At 40.6% G+C, this 22,366-nt stretch overlaps 3 protein-coding genes across 3 annotated transcripts; 1 reads left to right on the top strand and 2 right to left on the bottom strand.

Moving 5' to 3' along the window:
- Positions 1-280: 280 nt before the first annotated feature.
- p2rx5 (purinergic receptor P2X, ligand-gated ion channel, 5) lies at positions 281-7,872 on the bottom strand. The gene is made up of 12 exons (XM_062536198.1): positions 7,039-7,872; positions 6,085-6,232; positions 5,084-5,155; positions 4,917-4,992; positions 3,951-4,035; positions 3,661-3,741; positions 3,018-3,159; positions 2,543-2,676; positions 2,372-2,465; positions 2,213-2,278; positions 1,819-1,901; positions 281-1,576 (listed from the first exon to the last, which is right to left on the bottom strand). The coding sequence occupies exons 1-12, from the start codon at positions 7,170-7,172 to the stop codon at positions 1,396-1,398; spliced, it is 1,296 nt and encodes a 431-aa protein (XP_062392182.1). The 5' UTR covers positions 7,173-7,872; the 3' UTR covers positions 281-1,395.
- A 1,913-nt stretch (positions 7,873-9,785) lies between these two features.
- Positions 9,786-12,486, bottom strand: ubb (ubiquitin B). Its single transcript, XM_062536197.1, has 2 exons — positions 12,362-12,486; positions 9,786-11,738 (listed from the first exon to the last, which is right to left on the bottom strand). The coding sequence occupies exon 2, from the start codon at positions 11,728-11,730 to the stop codon at positions 9,901-9,903; it is 1,830 nt and encodes a 609-aa protein (XP_062392181.1). The 5' UTR covers positions 11,731-11,738; positions 12,362-12,486; the 3' UTR covers positions 9,786-9,900.
- Positions 12,487-14,254: 1,768 nt separating this feature from the next.
- Positions 14,255-18,537, top strand: cenpv (centromere protein V). The gene is made up of 5 exons (XM_062535558.1): positions 14,255-14,440; positions 17,311-17,409; positions 17,558-17,627; positions 17,714-17,828; positions 17,984-18,537. The coding sequence occupies exons 1-5, from the start codon at positions 14,415-14,417 to the stop codon at positions 18,112-18,114; spliced, it is 441 nt and encodes a 146-aa protein (XP_062391542.1). The 5' UTR covers positions 14,255-14,414; the 3' UTR covers positions 18,115-18,537.
- Positions 18,538-22,366: the final 3,829 nt, after the last annotated feature.

Here is a 22,366-nt window from a genome sequence, read left to right as displayed (position 1 = left end):
ACACAATAATACCAGTTATATGCATGTGCTCAGTGTTACTTATGTGTGTGTGTTTTGAATTCATGTCTGTTTAAAACACATCTCTGGTTCTAACCTCTGTTGTCGAGACATGTTAACTTTTCTATCACATACAGTGTGTCATGCTTCAGTAAAACAAGGACAAACAACCAGTTTTTTTCTTGGTTCCTAAACATATTTGTTGGTTACACATATGTGAAACCACTATTTTGGTTTTGATTTTGAGGGCTGAAATGACTGGCATTAGCCTTGTTTTTTGAAAATTATTTACAGACATTTGCCACAGCTCATTCGTAGGTTTAACAGCATTCTTGCATTTAAAAATAGTAAACATGTATTTAATATTTTATTCATGTTTTATGAGGGAATTTTCCATGCAACTGTTCTCAACCAGATTATTAAACAATATACTGTATTTTAATATGAACCATTACATATGTTTTGCTCCACAATAGCTTTGTTCCATTGAAGACGGTACCCGCTGTAAACATTAAATTATGACCTGACAAACATGACAAAAACATGTCTCTCCTCTAGTACAACTTCTTGAATGAAACTTAACCTAAACAAGTTAAAAATGTCTACTAGAAATTACAACAGGAAATACATTGTCCAACTGAACACGATGCACCAACATAACATTGTAAAACACATTTTCGACTGGCCCGAGCATTCCATTTCACAGTACAACACCAGCATACGTAGATAGACATCTAATCTGGCTACCAAGTCACACAGGCAATACCTGGCCGGTGTGAGGACTTGTACAAGCTTGCCATATAATCCATCTTCATTGTCAAAAGAGGAAGAAGCTAGGCGAATTAGAATGTTTTAATAACATAGTTTTTGCAAAACTGCACCCAGCTGCTATTCAAAAGATCTGAAAACATCCCACTAGACCCAAATGTCATCTTGTGAAATTTTAGTTTAAACAACTGTATGATACATTTTTATCTTCCCACTCCAAATATTTGGGTTCCACTCCCAAGATTTTATTACACACCAGACTGTGTCTGCACAGTAATGCCATATTTATTGTAAACAGATTATTCTGAATACAAGGCCACCTTGTTGTGGCTAAATGGGAAGATACACCAGCAATTTAGTAGTTGTTTCAGCAAATGACTTCTACAGCAAGCACTGACTGCTACAGAGACAGGCAGATAGATGTAACTCATTGCCTTTTTTTATGAAGCTGTTCAAGCAATTTCCAGGATATCACTTACATTTCACTCACATGAATCTGTCTCAAATTCAAATGATCTCCCAGTGAGCCTTCATGTGGGAATCCATCTTTGGAGATTGCCCCTGCAGAATACAGCTCCCTCTGCCTAATAGAAAATCCCTCACCTTCTCCATGTTTCTGGTCAGTTAAGGCTAATTTTGGGTCGTGACAGCAGTAAGCTTCTGCGGTTCTGCTGGCCGCCTTCGGTGCCGCCTCTCTCGATGATGATGCGCAGATTTACGATCTTTGTGATCCTTATGATCCTTGTGGTCTTTGTGATCCTTGTGATCCTTGTGGTCTTTATGATCTCGGTGCTTTTTGTGTCCCCGACCCCTAAAGTGCAGGAAACAGCCATTAGCAACAGTAAAAAATACAGACATTCTGCATTCTGCATAACATGCATATTACTATGTCAGTGGGTTCAAAGGTACTTATCTTGTCATAAACAAAAATGCCTCTAGACCTAAAGATCTGAATCATTTATCTGTTTGAGACATTGCATTCTTAAATGTTTTCATTTAAATTACCAGCAAATACATTAAAAAAAATCTTTCAAATATTCTAGAACCCCTTACTTGTCAATTTCAAATTTCTTTTCACGGTAGAATGAGCTGTCCGGCATCAGGTACAGTAAGATCACGTCGCAAAGAAACATTCCCTAGAAATAATGATTACATACATATATTTTCACAGGAGAGTAAACCAGAATTCTTACAGAAGTAACATGAGACAGAATTTATCACTATTATTTGTTATCTATGTACATATAAAAACATGGAAACAGAATAACAGGGCATCCACAAGAGGAGTTCAACCACAATGGAACAATAGTGCCACTTGGGGGTAGTAATAGCTCATTTGTCAAACTGCAATGCCCAATAATATTAATAACATATTATACTCATTCACTAATGAAATACTTATGTATGATTTCAATATGACACAATTATATTTCATTGAAATACTCACAGCTCCCATTAAGGCCAGGCCTGATCCAATATTTACAATGGTTGGAACGATGTTAAACTTTCCTGCCTATTGAAGAAGGAGCAATGTTGACTGAAACATCCTATTCCACAAACTCAGAAAGCTGATAAAAAACAAAGTAACATGTGAGCTTCACCATACCTGTCCATTAATCATGATGTCAATCCGGATCCCATATACTTTGAACAAGGTACGAAAGGTTTCCCCGCTTCCATCTTTGTAATACTGGGTATATCTAGAAACATCACTTTGTCTCAGCAGTTTTTGGTGCTAATTGCATGCAATAGGGAAAGGTTGTATGCTTCTCAGTACCTGAAATTGTAACCTGACGTGGCATTGCTATTTGTGTGACCATCCAGGCGAGCAAAGCTGTAATGAGGGTTGCAATTCGAATAATCTTTATCAAGATCACAGATCCAGTCAATTGCAACTCCGATTGAGCCTCCCTGAAATAACAGGCAGCAAACAGATATAGTAGTTACTGGTATATGAACACACTCACTATAAACACATGGATACTCATGAGTACAACCACATTTTCTAGGTCTGACTTCTTGTTTTATGCATTATTAATTAGTAAATAATGGTTTCATCTGGCTTGAGTTCAGCTAAATGTTTAACAGCCAGAGGAAGAAAATCTGGATTGACAGTGAACCTGATACTATGCATGTTTCCTGAGAGCGCCATTAGGTTTCTCTGGGTGGTGTTGTGGGAAATCATTTAAAGGCTATTATGTCCTGAGGCAGAAAATGATCCTCTCATTAAATCAAATCAAGCCAGGACTTACCAACACAGCCATTTCCTCAAAGCTGTATCCCGTCCGATGCACAAGGTCACCAAGACGAAAAATGGGACAGTAAGGATTGTCATGCTCATCATACATACACTTTTTAAGATATGAGTCATCCCCAGTATCCAGGATATTAGACCTATAGAAGAACAGGGAATAGGGGATAAAATAAAATGTCCTTGTCACTGACCACCTCATACACAGTGTATTATATTTCAGGTAACATTGCCTGAGGGGAGTTCACTAACTTTTACTCTCCATGCCCCTTTAATTCCTTATAAGTATTATTCATAAGCAACGTACAAAGCTGCAATCTTTGTATCTTGTCTATAGGCTGTGGCAACCTTGAGCCCTGGTCCCAGCTGGTTAAGTCAAACAACAGCCCTGCTGAAATCTGAGAACTTGAGCCTTTCCTGCTGCCACCTGTCATGGGCAGCACAAAGTCTGCTGTCACAGATCTCTTGGATGACAGGCCTTGTAGACTGACAAACCAACTCTGACTCAAATGCAGAAATGGTGTGAGCTGTCAACGTGTCAAGAAAAGCAGGGCACGTTTGAGTCAAGAATCCTGAAACTCATGGTGAGCTGGGCCTTTGCAGACCACTATAAAACCCAAACACATCCTTGAGAACAAACTCACTTGGAAAATTCAAATTTAGGAAACCGGATGAAGTTCTTAATGTAGACTGTGAAGTTTTCAGCTCTTCCCAACAAGGTCTCTCTGTTCAAGAAAAAATAATATTTTTTTTCAGCTGATAAATTGTGGAAGACGACAAATGAAAAGTAGTGTGTCAGCACTACTTCAGAAGTCAGAAATGCCCCCCCCCCTCTCTCTCTCTCTCACACTCACACACACACACACACACACACACACACACTCTCCCTCTCTCTCTCTCTCTCTCTCTCTCACTCTCTCTCACTCTCACTCACGTGGGTTTGGAACCACTCTCCACAGGACACCAGCTCTGGATCTCACAGGTACCCGTGGCGTTTACGCAGCGCCCCGTCTTTACACCTGTTGAGATAACACCAACAGACAAACTTGGTCAGGGTTTCCACTTGCTCTTCTTGTGGTTCAACTGACACAGAGCCATTTATTGCACATAATCTTGTTACCAGCAACATGCGGTTGGCTGCTAATCTACTAACATAACATTTCACACACTATAACCGGGCTGATAGACAGGAATGATCTGTGCCTGAAATGATCAGATACATTCAAAGACAATATGGAGAACAGCCTTTCTTGACATTGTACATGGCCGAGTTCAAGCCTGAATTCAGACACCACTCTATCAGGCCTGTTATAAATACATTGATAGTCATGAGTCCAATCTGCTTTCTTGATTCATGCATTATTAATTAGTGAAAAAGGGCTTCATCTAGCTTGAGCTCAGCTAAATGCCAGACAGAGGAGGAAAAGCTGGTGAGTGGTGTTAGTAGTGGTTAATGAGCTGGGCTGGGCTAGCATGCAGCCTGAGTTTCTCTAGGGAAAAATAACCCTTGTAATTTAATTGATATAAGTCGCTTTGGATAGAAGTGTCTGCTTAAAGGTACACTATGCAAGATTGTTAGCTTTATGAAGCCAATGTGATGATCAAATGAACTTGTCGAATTGTTCACCTAGCATAGCTATACAGCATTAGACGTAGTGAGTGGCTACCGAGAAAACGTAATGTAAACGTAGGCTACAACTCAGGACAAAAGTCTGAAATTCAAAAAATATATAATTGCCATACTTCCCAGGACATTTTCCCTGGGTGCCACATGTTGCAGTGACTAGGTCAACAGATCCAATGCTATGACTTCAAATCAAACCTCTTGTTCCTTCCAGAGGATCTCATCAACAATATTTCACACTGTATAACCATGGCTGCAAGTGAAGGTCTTTCTTACCGTGGCCCGCAACAACAATTTCACCTTGAGGACAATCTTCATCCTGCTCACACTGCCCATCTGGTACTTTATAACTCTAAAACATTAAAGGAAATATGTTACACACAGAACTGGTACATTGTCTTCTATAAAGTATTTTGTATTATGCCAAGATAGCTATTGTGTACCTCAGGGCAGACACCCAATCTCTGATTTGGCGTTTCTATGTAATTGGTCACAACAAAGAATACTCGTTCACCCTGTGAAGAAAAGTACATCAGGTTTGGTTCATTTAAAATGATTGCACTAAAATATAGAGACATACTGTATGTTTCGACATTGATTGCATTTAACATAATCCCACGAGTGAAACAAAGACGCAATATAAAGCGTCTTTCTTTAGACATCCAAGATCAGGGAGACACATGTGGGACTGTGGTATTTATAACATGCAGTGCAACCAATATCATGAATGTGATATGGTGCCTGTGTGCAAAAGCACCCGCAGTCTCGAAGGTACAAAAGTTCAATAAGGCGACACCATGGAAAAATACTGTAAATCTAAATCATTTTACTGATGTGCTACTACAGACAGTCTAATCTATATGTAACAACACATAGTTTATTATGAGATGAACATTTTGAACAATGCATTATATGTTCAACCTTCGGGCCTAAATATGTTATGGCATGTTACATTATAGGCTACAGTATGTGCATTCCCAGCCATAACTATCAGATACCTTCAGGTAGGCTACAGTTTCAAATATAGCCTACACAGGAGTTCCTTGTGCTACAGGTAGAGGATTTCCTACTGTGCAGGGTATTAAGATGAATAATTGCACACACCAGTTTAAAATACGGCCTTCAAACTGAAACAAACATCTTTTTTTCTCGAACCAAAATATACGGACATTCTACATTATCTTTCCCATAATCATTGAGGTCTGTTCCATTGACCATAATGTAATGTGGCAACAACAAAGGTACTTTACAACTTGCAAATGGGTTGTGGTTTGTCTCTCCACATCTTCTCCACATCTAGCAAAGGTATCAGATCTCATATATTAAGGAAAGGCCGGGCAATTTTGTACTGATTTAAGTATTCAGTATTTTTAGACATTTGTTTGTTCTGATTCATTTGTTTACTGATCATACAGTCACTTTTTTTTCTCTCTCAAAGCTGTACCTGTGGGGGGATGACATAGTCCTCTGGTCCCCAGATCTGTGGCCCTGATGTGGAGTTGATCATGGTCACACCTTTTAATTTTGTCATCACAGAACTCTGAATTGCTTCTTCTTTCTCCTGGTAGCCTTTCTTCCATATGAAGACCCATCTACAGGATGCAAAGCACATCAGGGAAGGATAAGGTAAGTTGTTTCAGCTTTGCCACTTTGGCTAAAATTAACTAGGCCTACTGCTACAATTTTAAGTATTTAAAAATAAGCAGACAGGTATGTGGATGTAGGCCTATATTGTACACCCGATTAACATATGGAACATCGAAGAGCCTATCGCCTGTCAACCTCATCGTGGATTTCATGTCTGTCCTTTTCGTAGCCTAACTCTTGAGCACAGAAATTATAGGCTACTTGTATTATTTCGTAGGCTAAGCTGAGCTCATAGGCTATCCTCTAAACAACAACGAAACTAAGGTCTAGCCAGTCTACCACCCACCCACATTTGAGAAGATAGGCTAATGCAGGCATAGATTTCTAATTTCTATAGGTCAATAAATCTACCTATCGCATGTTGGTGCATACATGTATAAAATGAAATCACATAACTTCAAAGGACTGAGTGTGTCCAAATAGCCTATCATGTTAAACATACAGATCCACACAATGGAGGGAATAGGCAATCATGTTAAACTTGATCTAATTCTAGAAAGTTGTGTCCTAAAAGTTCTAGCCTACTATTAATAGACTGCATAGCCGATCGAGTTATTTCAGTCATATGGATTCGCCGCTTTAGGTCTTGAGTTTCAACTCTATCGCTTTCCGCATTTTTTTCTGTGTTGTCTTTAAAGACAAAATGTTAGGTTAGGCTACAATTAAATTGTCACTTTATAACGCAGCCTGTGACAACATTGAAAGAACAAACAAAAAATACCATGCTTCCACTCAAGCCATAAACACTTACCCAATAAGATAACCAATGACTGACAACTGAAAGAGTCTGAACAAAATCCCAATTTTCTTGTTTTTGGCGATGACAAACTTCTCTGTTTTGTAATTCAAAAGACTCCATAGGAAAGTTGCACATGCACCAGCCATGTCCGCGCACTGACACCGCCCCGGTCACCTCTGCAAGTCCGCACAGCGGTGGATGGAATGAAATAACCCACTCTGCAAGCACGATGCCTACTAAAACTTTAGTAATCCTAGAACCCATCGTTTGGAGAGGGGGGACAAGTCATACGACTTTGTCAAACGAGTCTATTTACCCATTTAAACATGACCTATTTGACCAAATTGTGCTGGAAGAGTAGGCTATAAGCCCAGTTAGAAGTGCCATTTGTTTTACATTAGACCTCTATTTTAACATCATTAGGTATAGCCTACTAAAGCTTCACCGTGTAAAGTTAAGATTGCCGTGCCACCAAACTACATAGGCTAGGCTACAGTTGTCAGTCTGCCATTTTGTCAATTGACAAACACTTATTTGACCAAACTAATTAGGCCTATTAGATCTTCATGTGGGTGTAGGCTTGGCTATCTTCCTCTGGGAAATGTCTAACGGCAACTCAGGTTGTTTTACAATAGATATAACGCCCTTATACAACTGCAGAGATATCTACAATACAGTAGGGCCTATGCTGCAGTTTCCTGTTCAAAATACTGAATTTCTGCAGTATACTGAATAGCCTATTTTTCCCATATCTAAAATACTGCATTCCTGCATATGAACTGCAATAAGTTCTTCAAGAACTCAGTTCTGACAGTAGCCTAAAGATCTATTCAGATGTTCAAGTCAGGGAAAGACTCATGGTCCAATAAGAAAATGGAAGTTGTCTTAAGCCAGTAAACTTTTCACAATGAGTAGGCTACCACCTCATAGAACAATGGTTCTCCAAGTACCACCATTATGACCAGCACTACAGTAGCGTAGGCCAATTTCAATATATTTTACATTGTACATACGGTTTTACATTGTTTTGTTATTTCAAGAAAGATACAAACTAGTTTAAAGTATACTGAGAGAGAAAGAGAGAGAGAGAGAGAGAGAGAGAGAGAGAGAGAGAGAGAGAATCATTTGAAGTGATTATTTTGTCATGAAATAAAATATCTTGGAGACTCCCAGAGTAGGCCTACCACAACAGAGAGTCCGCATACCACCAGTGGTACCCGTACCACAGTTTGAGAACCACTGTCTTAAGCCACCAAGACTGGCATCCCAGCATGACTGATGATCATCCCAGCGTGACAAGATCATCTAAAAAATCTACGTTTTCAGGCAACATGCTAGTGTGTGTGAGTGACCAATGTTATAAACTCACTGGTGTGGCCTCTATGGGAAAGGGGTAGCGATATCTACCATTAAAAGCAGGTGGATTTAGGCAATTTGGGCCCAATATGCAGTGTGAACACATGGCAAGTAACTTTATCACCATATAATTTCTGTTTTTCCGGAGTATCTCTGTATTGGGTATTTCAAAGCAACGTTTACAAACAGAATTTCTCTATTCAGTTTATGTTGATACTCTTTGGATCTGTGATACTTTCAGACCTCTTCTAAGGGCAGTTTGAGGTCTAGGCCAAAACTGCTAAATACAACTGGGCTCACGAAGACTAAACGATTAAGGGTTATTTAAATGATAATTGCTCAAAGCATTTGAGGTTTTGTCGCAACAAACCTAGCAGCTGTATGTCACGTGGTGTGAATCTATATGCGAATGGCAAATTAATGTGCTTGTGCATGCAGTCTACTCTAAAGCAGTCAGCTGTCACTTTGTAAACAGGATGCACTATAGGCCTATAGGCTAGCCTACCCCTGAATTAATCCAAATAGACATGTTCTTCCAGTCATTTTGTATTTTCAGATGTCTTAACTATTTCAAATCGGGCCGTTGAAAATGTTCCCAAGCCACCCACTAACTCACACAAAGACAGAGACAGCATATGGAAGGGGTTGCCAGAGAGTGTGGAAGTGAAGCAGTAATATGAATCTTTGGGGCCACTCAATCAGCTCAAAATCTCATTTAAAATATCATCTAACCATGACCATGGAAGCCCTTAAAAAGATCCCAAAAGGTAGGGTTGACAGGAAGTCAAAACCACCATTTTGCAAAAAGGCATGCAAGCCAGGCTAGCCTCAAGATGGATTACAAGTTGATTTTTAAATGGATTCAATACCCACGAGCCAGTGAAATATAAATAGCTCCTGTAGATGGTGCTAAAGATTCATTAGAGATGATATAGGCCAGTCATGTGTATGACCTCATGTATCTACCCTTTGGTCACTGCCCTTCCATTACATACCGTGGAGGCTATTTATGGCACGACTGTGACAGTGCAGTTCTTGACCAGTTTGAATAAACAGGGAACTGGAATTAAGCAACAGAAGATTAATTACTAAATATGTGAATATGTTCAACGCACCCCTCTCTGTATTCATATGTAAGCTAAAATAATTCAAGTAAATCCTATCCTATGAGGTAATGTCATTCTCTTTTAAGATTTATGAGAATGTCTTTTATGTAATCAAATAGAATCTGATCAACTGGGGATATTTACAAGCAATTCTTAATTATATTTATACAAAGTATTATGTTCACTCATGAAATTCAAGAAATGCTTTGAAAGCTAATATCTTTGGTCACCCATATAGTTATATCAGTTATAATTGAATAGCTTATTGATAAAGTGAAAGATTCCAGGAGGCAGTGATAACGTCAAATGCTTTTATTGAGTCATCAGGAATAAAAAAAAAGAAATGCAAGATTTAAAATGCAAAATTAAATATAAAAAGGGATGGGACTGGATAGGGTTTGTATTGTAACAATTACTGTCCCCCTCTAAGACGAAGGACGAGATGGAGGGTGGACTCCTTCTGGATGTTGTAGTCGGACAGGGTGCGACCATCTTCCAGCTGCTTGCCGGCAAAGATCAACCTCTGCTGGTCTGGGGGAATGCCTTCTTTGTCCTGGATTTTGGCCTTCACGTTCTCAATGGTGTCGCTGGGCTCCACCTCGAGGGTGATGGTCTTCCCCGTCAGGGTCTTGACGAAGATCTGCATGCCTCCCCTCAGACGCAGGACAAGATGGAGGGTGGACTCCTTCTGGATGTTGTAGTCGGACAGGGTGCGACCATCTTCCAGCTGCTTGCCGGCGAAGATCAACCTCTGCTGGTCTGGGGGAATGCCTTCTTTGTCCTGGATTTTGGCCTTCACGTTCTCAATGGTGTCGCTGGGCTCCACCTCGAGGGTGATGGTCTTCCCCGTCAGGGTCTTGACGAAGATCTGCATGCCTCCCCTCAGACGCAGGACAAGATGGAGGGTGGATTCCTTCTGGATGTTGTAGTCGGACAGGGTGCGACCATCTTCCAGCTGCTTGCCGGCGAAGATCAACCTCTGCTGGTCTGGGGGAATTCCTTCTTTGTCCTGGATTTTGGCCTTCACGTTCTCAATGGTGTCGCTGGGCTCCACCTCGAGGGTGATGGTCTTCCCAGTCAGGGTCTTGACGAAGATCTGCATGCCTCCCCTCAGACGCAGGACAAGATGGAGGGTGGACTCCTTCTGGATGTTGTAGTCGGACAGGGTGCGACCATCTTCCAGCTGCTTACCGGCGAAGATCAACCTTTGCTGGTCTGGGGGAATGCCTTCTTTGTCTTGGATTTTGGCCTTCACGTTCTCAATGGTGTCGCTGGGCTCCACCTCGAGGGTGATGGTCTTCCCCGTCAGGGTCTTGACGAAGATCTGCATGCCTCCCCTCAGACGAAGGACAAGATGGAGGGTGGACTCCTTCTGGATGTTGTAGTCGGACAGGGTGCGACCATCTTCCAGCTGCTTACCGGCGAAGATCAACCTCTGCTGGTCTGGGGGAATGCCTTCTTTGTCCTGGATTTTGGCTTTCACATTCTCAATGGTGTCGCTGGGCTCCACCTCGAGGGTGATGGTCTTCCCCGTCAGGGTCTTGACGAAGATCTGCATGCCTCCCCTCAGACGAAGGACAAGATGGAGTGTGGACTCCTTCTGGATGTTGTAGTCGGACAGGGTGCGACCATCTTCCAGCTGCTTACCGGCGAAGATCAACCTCTGCTGGTCTGGGGGAATGCCTTCTTTGTCCTGGATTTTGGCTTTCACGTTCTCAATGGTGTCGCTGGGCTCCACCTCGAGGGTGATGGTCTTCCCCGTCAGGGTCTTGACGAAGATCTGCATGCCTCCCCTCAGACGCAGGACAAGATGGAGGGTGGACTCCTTCTGGATGTTGTAGTCGGACAGGGTGCGACCATCTTCCAGCTGCTTGCCGGCGAAGATCAACCTCTGCTGGTCTGGGGGAATGCCTTCTTTGTCCTGGATTTTGGCCTTCACGTTCTCAATGGTGTCGCTGGGCTCCACCTCGAGGGTGATGGTCTTCCCCGTCAGGGTCTTGACGAAGATCTGCATGCCTCCCCTCAAACGCAGGACAAGATGGAGGGTGGACTCCTTCTGGATGTTGTAGTCGGACAGGGTGCGGCCATCTTCCAGCTGCTTGCCAGCGAAGATCAACCTCTGCTGGTCTGGGGGAATGCCTTCTTTGTCCTGGATTTTGGCCTTGACATTCTCAATGGTGTCACTTGGCTCCACCTCAAGGGTGATCGTCTTCCCTGTAAGGGTTTTCACAAAGATCTGCATCTTTCAACCTTGAGAAGGGAGGAGAAAAAGAGAGAAAAAAAAACCCTGTTAATAAGATCAATTTACGGCAGCATAACTCAGTCGCGCATTAATATACAAAATACTCTGAATAAACTTTTTGAACATTTCTAAATATATACAAATACATATGTAATCCTAACATTACAACAATACGCTAAACGAATAGTACAATGGCGTAAAAAGACGTTCATAAAAGGCTAAAATGAGTTCCCGGAGCTCAGTCGGACTGAAAAACAAGTCACGGACGCCATTTTAAGACATCCGGGTTCTTTGTTCGTTATGCTTCTGCAGTGAATCAGCAATCCTGACATTAACGCTAGCAAACGAAACTTTCATTTTTCTAGAGAAATTGTCTATTATTATTGTCTTATTGGTTGAAAGAACGGATACATCGGGAGTCACACGCTAAAATATTCTTATCACAAAGTACTAACATGTTAATCGGTCCTCAAAATAATGACGCAGTCGTCTTTTCGACCAAGGTTTAGTTAGCAGCTAGCCATTTTAACTTATGTTAGCCAACCGCGGTAGGTTATGAAAACAAGAAACCCGGTTATAATGAGAAGACACCGCATTCACGACATATACATCTTCTGAAAGAAATACTTACTCTTTCGACTCCGACAGGGATGAAACGTTACGTCTTTCTGTTCTCTTGTTCTCTTTCTCAGCTGAAGCTCTTCGGGTAAATCTGCTTCCCCGGCGAATGGTTACTGTATTTATACAAAAGAGGTTTTGTGACGTTTCCAGACGTCATGCCATTTATCCTTCCGCGTATAAAAATAGTTCCAAATTCTAAGCCGTGTCTGTTTCATTGAAATCGATGTCAACTATTTAAAACATTTTTAAATGAATATGTGGCACTGCAGGTATATATAATTGTTATACACTTGACACTTCTTATCGAATTAAAAAAAGGTGCGGAATGATACATGCTTTCACATTGGGAAGAGCCCAGAAAATGCGAGAAAGGATGAGAAACTAGAGCTAAGCTACGCCTTCTTTGGTGATTGGATAGTAACGTTGTTTATCGGTTGCCATTGGTTAATCATAATATCAATCTGAATGTGTCAAACAACAACTTGGTCTTGTGCAATATTTGTTCATGTACAGACAGTATTTTAGTTCAAATGTTTGCAAAGCTGTTTTTGTTAAGGATACACACGGCATCTTGACAACTTATTCCAGTGTGTAGACTAGTTTTAGATAATCACGTTCGAAAACACCGGTGACAGGCTCTGCTCAAGACTACAAAAACTTTTCAAGTGTTTTATAAGTTGTGTTCAAAGCAGACATGACTTGAGAATATGATATGAATGACAGCCCACAGCAAATTGTTAAAGAGAATGAACAAAGTCTGGGCACATTTTAGAACGCAGCTTACAGCACGAGACAGAAAGAATTCCAAACACACACAGGTTGTGTTGCCAGATGGGGTGTCTACTGTAAAGTAGGTCAGGTCAAAAGAAAGCTGACTCGATCTCTGTTGGTTCTATCGTGCTTCACTTGCAGTAGGCAAATCATTGACATTACGTGGTATTTAGGACACATGTCAGCACATCAAACAGGACCTAGGCTACAGATAACAGAATAACGCTAATTTGTGTCATGTTTGTTTCTCCTGCCATTGTTGGAGACATCCTAACAATGACTCTTTCATATGGTTGTCGTAAGCTTAGAAATAAAGGTTTTCTAGTTTTTATTTTATTCAGCTATATGTAGGCCTAGGCCTAAACTGAGAAAAAGAAAAGAACATTTTAATCTCTTTGTATCAAAGATGAACCTACAGCTGAGAAAGTGGTTGGCCTATCAAGGTCTTCAACAGTTTCAAACAGAGCAATTGTTTTGGCCAACATTGACTTAATAAAAACAGAGTCCTCAGAGTTGTCAGTGTGTCATTTTTTCCCCATAGCTAATTTCAAGTCTAAGGTGTGGTTTTCTATTTTAGGTCACTGAAATGCCCTTTGCTTCAGAACGTGCCAGCTTTTCATGTGACACCGGCATGATATGCCACGTCACTCTCTGGGTGTACCTGGGTCTGTTGAAAGTGTACCTTGACCAACTTGTTTGCAGTCAGCTTGGTGTTCCAGGAACATACATGTATTCTTTCTAGTTATTAAATAAAAGGAAAATTATACACAAGTGAAATTGTCATAATTTTCCCATTTGTAGGCCTACCCTATACAGGGGAACGTGAACTGTGCTGTAAATAGGGCAATTTAAGACCTTTATAACCTAATTGATTGTGTTACAGGGTTTTTTTTTTTTTCAACAAGGTTTTCTGTGTGTGATGGCTTAACAGACGACAAGATTAAGTCGTAATCGCTTGATTTAATCACTTCCTTCATTAAAGTATTTTCCAAAGTCCATGTTTTCATAAAGTAGGCTAGTGTAGGCCTACTAAACTAGTCTGGGCATGACTAGACCGGGCCAGACGCTGGAAGGAACATATCCACGTGACCTGCACATGCCTGTTAAGATTCCTCAAGGACGCACGAGAGTCTTGTAGCCCTACCCACGGTCACTGTGTGATAAACTACAGTCGTCTATACGGAGTCTTTTTGGTAAATTGCTCGTAGTAACCTACGTGTGTCAAAGAAGCCATTACATTAGATTTACGGTCAACAATTGCAATCCTGTTGTTCCTTGGCTGAAGAAGGTTCATGGCACACACACAGCAAAACCAAAGGTACCCGAATACATTTTTAATAGGATTTGGGACGCGTTGAGCCCAAACACTGTCGTGGTCATGACACTGCTGCAATGCGTATCAAGGGTAGAAATGTAGGCTATGTAATCAGATCGCTGATAGGTTATTTTAGCTCTGCATGGTTAAACTTCACAGCCTCTGTGGCATAGACCTAAAAGTGGTCTGGCTACGTCTGTCAGGGATGAGCAATGCTAGAGCCCTCTGTCGGTGACAAAACATCAGTGCTGTTTTAGTTTATAATAGTCCTGCCTTCTGCCTATGAGCTTATGCTTCTGTAGCTTTTAATATTGCCTGTGGGGGATATTCATTTCAGGCAAAGATACATATTGTCCCATAATCAGCATGTAGCATATATAGGCCTATCATGTAACTGTTGCCCGTCTAAGCTCATAATAACAGTGGGCCTATACTTCACCCCATGAGTGCACCAGTTTATTTACACTTGCCTGTACTGATTGAAAGTTAACAAGGTAAGAATTCAAACAGGCAGTTATAGGCTACAAGTTGTTATTGCTGTAGGAAAATATGTTTATGTATTTTTAACCATTTCTGTGACATTAAAAACTGTACACTAGTGCATGTAGCTGTAGACACATCTAGTGGGAAAAGTTTTATTTAAAAATAGTCTTTACTGGAAATGTAGGCTACTAACGTTTCACCAATACTTAAGTGACTTCTTAATGGTAAAAGTGCAAAACACAACAAATAACATTAAGGGGCAGCTTCAAGTGAAATGCGAACATTTCCCATTTTCACCAAGCTTGTTCCACTCAACTTCATCTTCAGTTCAGCCTCTTTTGCAGCCCACTCACTGGCACGTCTCACCTTTTGTTGCCATGTTGTTGGCTGCAAAATTATAAAATTATATCTCTTTCCACTAGCCTTAGTAAAGGCAGAGACAGATGTCTACCTTCCAGTCTTTTGTCTCACTGGTTGGCTTTAAGCATAAATTGACGCCCCTTACTCTTTTAGCATGTGTTTAAGCATCACCAACAGTATGTGTAAATATGCATGAGCAACAGTGTGTACTACTACATTGTTACATGCCTGTTACATACAAGTGATTGTTAATGACATTGTTGTGCTCTAGCCTTATCTAAGCAGGAATGCTGAAAGACAGACTGTCACAAGCAATCATGTGACACTCTTACCCTCCATTTTGAACTCATGTGGTGTGCATCTGTCACTATCATCTGAGAGCTGATTCCAACCCCCATCCCCTGGTGCATCAGATGCTTTGAGCCATCCTGCAAGGTCATCCTGGGATAACAGGAAATTGTGCAGCCAGTGCAGTTAGTGGCAGGAGTAGCACAGGCTGAATTTGACATCTGGCTAAAATATCTGCATACAACAGTTTTCTGTGTGAACTTGATCATTTCAGACAGTCATATGACTTTGGTCTTCTGCACCAGTTGTCACAACGTTTTCAGGCTCAAATACCACACCACAATTCCTATATTAATGAACAGATATGCTGGTTTGTCCATCTCTGGGTCCTTCTCACCTGACTCCAGAGTGGGACACAATGAATGCTTTATACTCTTTCTACCGACTTAAGCATTTCTGACTGTCCTATAAGTCAGTAAATTACAATGTTATTGTCTTTAGTAACCAGAAAGAACTTATTCATTTGATGCCTCACACACTTTTAGGCTGTATATTTTCAGTGAGAGAGGTGAGGTATAATATTGCACTAAAATAATAGTCCCATGACTTATTCTTCACAGTATACAAAAACAGCTGAAACATACTCATTGCATATTACTTACAGACATACAACTGTCTGAAACTATAATAAGATCACAGCCTACAACCTGGCATTGAGTCCAGAGACACCCTTTGTGGGGATAAAATCCCTCATCCTTGACTATTTATAATTGGGCTGGTGGAAACGTGACTGATGTATTTAGATTTCCAGATATATATGCGTGTAAGTGTGAACAATGTGAGTGGGAAACCAAATGGGGCAGTCATCTATACCGTCTGTGTTGTATCCTATTCTGCACAGCTGACAGAAACCACCTTTTCTGTCCAGCATACCTCATGGGGCTTTTCCACTGCATGATATCAACTCAACTCGACTCGACTCGACTCGACTCTACTCGCTTCTTTTGGTTTTCCATTAGCAAAACCTGGAACCTGGTACTATTTTTGGTATCACCTCCGTTGAGGTTCCAAGCGAGCTGAGCCAGTACCAAAAGGTAACGTTAATGACATTACAGTTGTTTTTTTTCCAGCGTTGCTATGGCAATCAGCTAACTTATATGGATACTTTGTTGCTGTGGAAAACGAACACCCGGTACCAAAATCGGGTACAGTAGAGTCGAGTTGAGCTGAGGTGATACCATGCAATGGAAAACTCCCATAAGAGGCTTAAAAGTGCAGTCAGGGTCAGGGATTGTGCAGGAAGCTATGTTTGTTATGTTTATATTTACATTTATGACACTTTTGTGCAAAAAAACCCATACATTATATTTTAACCAAGGACCAAACAAAACACGGCAGAACGATGGCTCTCCCTAGTTTTTCCAAGGGAAATTCCATGCAGGGTTTTGTCTTTGTTTTGGGGACAGGCTGCCCCCACTTTGATTGTTTACAGTTTTCAGATCCAGGACTGCCGAAAGAGACTGGGCTTTTTTACAGTGCGCTAACGGAATGGGCAGCTGGTGGTCGTGAGGAGATAATTGCTTAATGTGACAAAAAATGTTATGGCCTTGAAATTGTGTCAAATCACGGACTGCACCTTTACATTTAAGCTCTCTCTGGCCATAGAGGTGTTTGGAGACACACAGTGGACATGATGGCTGACCTCATGACAAAAATACAGTTTGTTTTGTACTTTCACACAGGAAGAAAGAGTCTCTGGTCAAGCACACTGGGGGATGCCATTGTGGTGCCATTCGTTTTGAGGTCTTGAGTGACCCTGACATACATGTATTTGAGTGCAAGTAAGTACCTCTGCTACTGTATGTGAACAATAATCCATGCACTGTGGCTAATTATGTATGGTTTAGATGTTCAGCCATTCAGACGACTTTACCCATATCCTGCCTGTAGCTCCATTTTCTGTAGAAGTATATTCTTTTCTCTTCTCAGCTGCAGCATTTGTACAAAGAAGCAGAACCTTCATTTTATTGTGCCAAAAGCCAACTTCACACTTATAAAGGTAAAAGAACTTTGCAAGGCCAAATATTCAGCGTTATGAATTTCCAGAGCAATTACTCCATTGACAAACTTCTTAATGTTTAACAGGGGTCAGACAGCCTTACTACATACACATTCAACACACACCAAGCCAAACATATGTTCTGTAAAACTTGCGGTGTGCAGAGTTTCTACATTCCTCGCTCCAACCCAGATGGCTATGGTAAGGAATAACTCGAGGACAATTCAGTGATCTTAAGACATATTAAACAAGTGGTGAAATTCATGTAATTAAACAAATTACCCATTGTTTTGATGATATCTTAGTCTGCTGTTTGTTTACGGTATTCATTTTTTTTTGTGTTTTCCTCCTTAAAGGTGTAGCACCTCATTGTCTGGACTCAGGGACAGTGTGCAGCATGACTGTAGAGAAGTTCAATGGCGGAGATTGGGAGGAGAGTATGCAGAAGCATCAAACTATAAAGAACATGTCAAAGCCTTCTGAATAGCTGAGACAAAAAAAAAAAACTGTGTCTAATTAAGTGCTTGAAGAGTCTGAGGACTCTGAGGAAGATGTATAAAGTATCGAAACGTTCCTTTGTGCACCTTAATTAAAATCCAGCTTATAGTACACCTGTGCTGCTCTGAGTTTTTACTTTTAGTGCTTGAAGAGTGTCTGCTGTGATTTATTTTGGAGAGGGCAAACAGACTGTTACATCCACACTATTCTGCAACACTTTTGTGCCATTTTCGCCTCTTAGCTACACTACCCGAAACAGAGTGATTTGAAATGCAACCGGCCCCCGTTTCATTTGGAAACTTTGCCTTTGCATTTGAATGTTGACAGCAAAATCTGAAAACACTTGAAAAATGATGACTTAGCAAACCATGTTCCCTTCTTGATTTGACATTGTCAGTCTGATGTTCCTCCTCTCTCCATGATTCACTGGGTGAATGCAATGAGGAGCTAAATACAAGCTTTACTGGCCTTGCTGTTGATAACATTTCAGTTAAATTATACATTCATTTTACAATGCTGACAAGTGCATAACGTTTCATGTGATTTGTGCAAGTGACCATGGTGTTTAAAAACAAAAATGGAATAGTGTGAAAGTAGTCTGGGTTTGCTGTTTCATCTAGTGATTTTGAGTTGTAACACAATACAATGATTAAAAAAAAACTTAATTAATATGCTGACTGTATGTTGATGTCATAGGTATAACAAGAATGAATTTATTACCAGGGATATATTCAGTACATCTGATCCTGTTACAAAAATACCAGTCAAGATGAATGTCCTTTTGGATGAGTTCTCCAAAGGAGGCTTAGGCTATACTTAGAACTATGCCAAGTGTAGGGCACTCTCTGACTGAGGGTGATGTGTTTGGATGCCAACATGCCAATTGGTGCAAGCTGGCTTACCTTGGCTGGCATGCACTTTTCAAACACACTGACTTAGCAGATATGAGGGGATGAGCCATTACTGACAGCTCAGGGACGGCAAAGTGATTGTTAAAGATACTGATATGGTCTCACATAGAACTGCAGGCCATATAATGGAACACATCTACTGCTAATCTAAAAGGTCAACTGAGAAAGCCTTGACTAAAATTGCTGTGATGTCATGGCAGCTGTCAAAAAAACTTTAGGACAGGGACATGTGTAATCTTTTTCTGTTGTTTTCTTCTTGTTTCTTCAAGTTTCGGGTGCATCAAAAAGTTTTTCCTTTTGTGCACAACATGTTTATAAGGGTGAAGTACCTCTTCAAATAATGTGGCATGAAGCTGCTGCACTGCTGCTATTGGTCAAAAATAAAATCACTGAGTCAAAGAAAACAGTAGATGGCGCACTTTGCTGAGAAATACAAAATATAGGTTCTGTAGGCCAACTGGAAGATCCTGAGAGATGCATGAGGATTTACTTATTTTTTTAATATATACATATATATAATACAGTATTACTATATTACTACAGTATAAGGTTTTATGCATTTAAGGGACTAGAGACCCTTATTATTGTTTTTGCCTCATTCAGCTACCCCCCGCCCGCCCCCTTTTTGCCTTTTGCCGTTCATGACATTGGCAAGTTTCCCATTTCAAACAAGTTGTTTTTGCTTTGTTTACTCTGTGTCATGTTGGTATTTGTGTGATGCTGTTACACACACACACACACACACACACACACACAGACAAGAACACAGACCACAAAGACACAAAGACAACAACCTGGAGTCATGACGTGGTTGAGAACAGATACTGAACACCTTGACAGGTTCTTGGAGCCTCTGCTAACCTCCCTCTCAGTCACACCTCCTTGCTTATATCCAAGAGCCACATGTCTCATGTGTCATCATGTATCATCCCACTCAGCAAGAAAAAAAACAACAACTCGCTGGCCCAAGCCAAAAATTGAAGTGGTGAAATACAGGACTCAACAGCCAGTGGAGCAGTAGTTTCCCTCCATCGAAACTCTGCGCAGTCTGAGAAGAAGAAGAGCTGATGGCAGACTTGGAAATATCTGCATAGGCTTGACTCCTGAAATGTTTGGTAATGAAGGGTTGTTCCTTATACACATGTACAGTATGAGTTTTTCCTGACATAACTAAAGATTTCTATGATCAGCATGATAAATTACGGCCCAGTCCATGTAAGAAGAAACATTTGATTTCAAAGAGAATCTATGACCATGTGGTAGCATTACACAGTCAGCTGGAAAAAAAAAACCACACACACACACAAAATGATGCAGAGCACTATGAGACTATGAGACTATGCTGTTACTCAACAGTGACCTCTGTGGTTTTCCGGTAACTGAAAGGGGCAGTATTGGTATAGTCTGCAGTAACAAATTAGGTGGATCTTAAATACATTGTGTTCAAACAGAATCTACATTCTTCTCCATATGAAACCTGTAAGTCATAGAATTGTAGGGGATGCATGGTACTGCATGAAGGAAACTGGGCTTTCAAACTACCAAATTTCAAACAATTAAAAGTAAAAAAGGTAACTTAACTATTCACAGTGTTCAGTTTTCTGTGGCTAAATTATGCTAAATATGTCTAAAACTGTTTTAGTACCCCCAGTAACACTGCACTTCTTAGCTTTGTCACTTTGTTGCTTGCTTCGTAACTGCTGTCTAGAACAGCCTAGAACTGTTTGGACTCCAAGTTAGCTTGTGGCTTTGAGGCTATCCCTCAGCTATGTGGCAATAAAATACATGAAGTGTGATAAAACTAGAGAGGAGAGGGAGAAAGAAAGCGTATTAGAAAGAGGGAATGTGTGTTTGTGTTTGTATGTGTGTTTGTGTTTGTGTGCGTGTGTCTGTGTCTGTGTCTGTGTGAGTCTGTGTCTATGCCTTTTTATTTTGTACTTGAATGTTTTGTATGTGGTGTGCTTGTGCATAGAAAATTATGGAGTCTAGGAGTTCGGACTGTGGGATTAGGTTTATGGACGTTGGCCCTCGCTCTAGGGCATGACTCTGCAGAAAGCTTGTTCATCGTTTTTGCAAGCCACAGTGTTTCCACCAAAAACAACACTGAGAAAGAAGAAAAGAGTTAACATATAGCTATTTTAACATTGTCATATGATCGGCACTTATTCAGCATATTTCAACAATAAATGATGGAACAAGCCAGCCAAGTCAATGACAAAAAACAGGCTTCTAAAGTTCCCATTTCAATGTCACTTAGATACGGACTACAGTAAACAAATGTATTTATCGCCACTCAGACCTCCTACTATTCTGTATACAGAATATTGTCATGCTACTATCTACAGACAAACACTTATGTCAGTATTCTTTACTGCTGTATACACATTTAACTTTCCTAGAAGTTAAGTCAGAGGAGTGGTTGTTAAACTTGGGAGACTGCTGTCCCTGTATGAATGAGAACAAACATAAGACTTCTTGGCAGAGGATAACTGATATTTAGGAACCTCTTCTGTCTGGATTTTTTCCCCACACAATGAAGGAAAAAGGGAAAAAAGAGAGAAGGAGGAGGAGAGAGAGTGAGAGAGCAAGAGAGAAAGAAAGTATGAATCATTTGAAAAGCCAGCAGTTTGTCAGGTTGGGTTTGGCAGAGTCAAAACATACCACAATCTGCTTCTCCACCAAACACAATGGGGAACCCCATCCGTCTCTTTCAAGTTCAGAGGCAGGAAATGTGAATGTCTTTCACTGTGTCCAAGGCAGACAACAGCAATAGGTTGTGGGGAGACCAGGGCAAAACAGAAAAATCAGTGACCAAATAATTTTCTATTTGCTTAATTTACTTCATATTGAGCATTGTTGGTTAAAACAGGATGTGTTAAATGTTTTCAAGGAAGGGACACAATGTGTGCTTTTACAATTATATAGAATAAGATGTATAGGAAAAGTGGATTTTTGACTTGTGGCATGAAAGTCTGTAACTCTCCTTGCGTGCAAGCATACACAGTCAAAGATGTGTATTTGCTTCTGCTGATGATAGATAACAGGTGGGAGCTTGCATTTGCTTGTCTCAGATAATAATGTGCATTCACCCTCCACTCAGATATCCTTGAACTAAGACTTCTAAGTTAAATAGTGGGCGTGTTTTTTTGTGTTTAGTTGAAGAAGATATTGATTAAATGCTTTTTATGACACACACGCATCATATCATAATCATTGCCTGCAGGATTACAGTTGACCATAATATTGATATTCCAACCAACTCATACTTATGGGAATAATAAAGGATTCAAGAAGGACTTTACTATGTGTAAGTTGCCGCAGGAACAAAAT

The sequence above is a fragment of the Sardina pilchardus genome, chromosome 5 (genome assembly GCF_963854185.1).
Source record: "Sardina pilchardus chromosome 5, fSarPil1.1, whole genome shotgun sequence".
NCBI classification, from domain to species: domain Eukaryota; kingdom Metazoa; phylum Chordata; class Actinopteri; order Clupeiformes; family Clupeidae; genus Sardina; species Sardina pilchardus.
This window is presented reverse-complemented; position numbering and strand designations above follow the sequence as displayed.

What these genes read in the sequence shown, in the direction of transcription:
- p2rx5 (XM_062536198.1), bottom strand. Translation starts at nt 7,172, where the DNA reads ATGGCTGGTGCATGTGCAACTTTCCTATGGAGTCTTTTGAATTACAAA. An exon ending in ACTATGTCATCCCCCCACAG is followed by an intron (nt 5,156 to 6,084) that starts GTACAGCTTTGA and finishes TTTTCTTCACAG; the next exon opens with GGTGAACGAGTATTCTTTGT. An exon ending in TTGAGGAAATGGCTGTGTTG is followed by an intron (nt 2,677 to 3,017) that starts GTAAGTCCTGGC and finishes CTGTTATTTCAG; the next exon opens with GGAGGCTCAATCGGAGTTGC.
- ubb (XM_062536197.1), bottom strand. Translation starts at nt 11,730, where the DNA reads ATGCAGATCTTTGTGAAAACCCTTACAGGGAAGACGATCACCCTTGAG.
- cenpv (XM_062535558.1), top strand. Translation starts at nt 14,415, where the DNA reads ATGGCACACACACAGCAAAACCAAAG. An exon ending in ATACATGTATTTGAGTGCAA is followed by an intron (nt 17,410 to 17,557) that starts GTAAGTACCTCT and finishes TTCTCTTCTCAG; the next exon opens with CTGCAGCATTTGTACAAAGA. An exon ending in CTCCAACCCAGATGGCTATG is followed by an intron (nt 17,829 to 17,983) that starts GTAAGGAATAAC and finishes TCCTCCTTAAAG; the next exon opens with GTGTAGCACCTCATTGTCTG.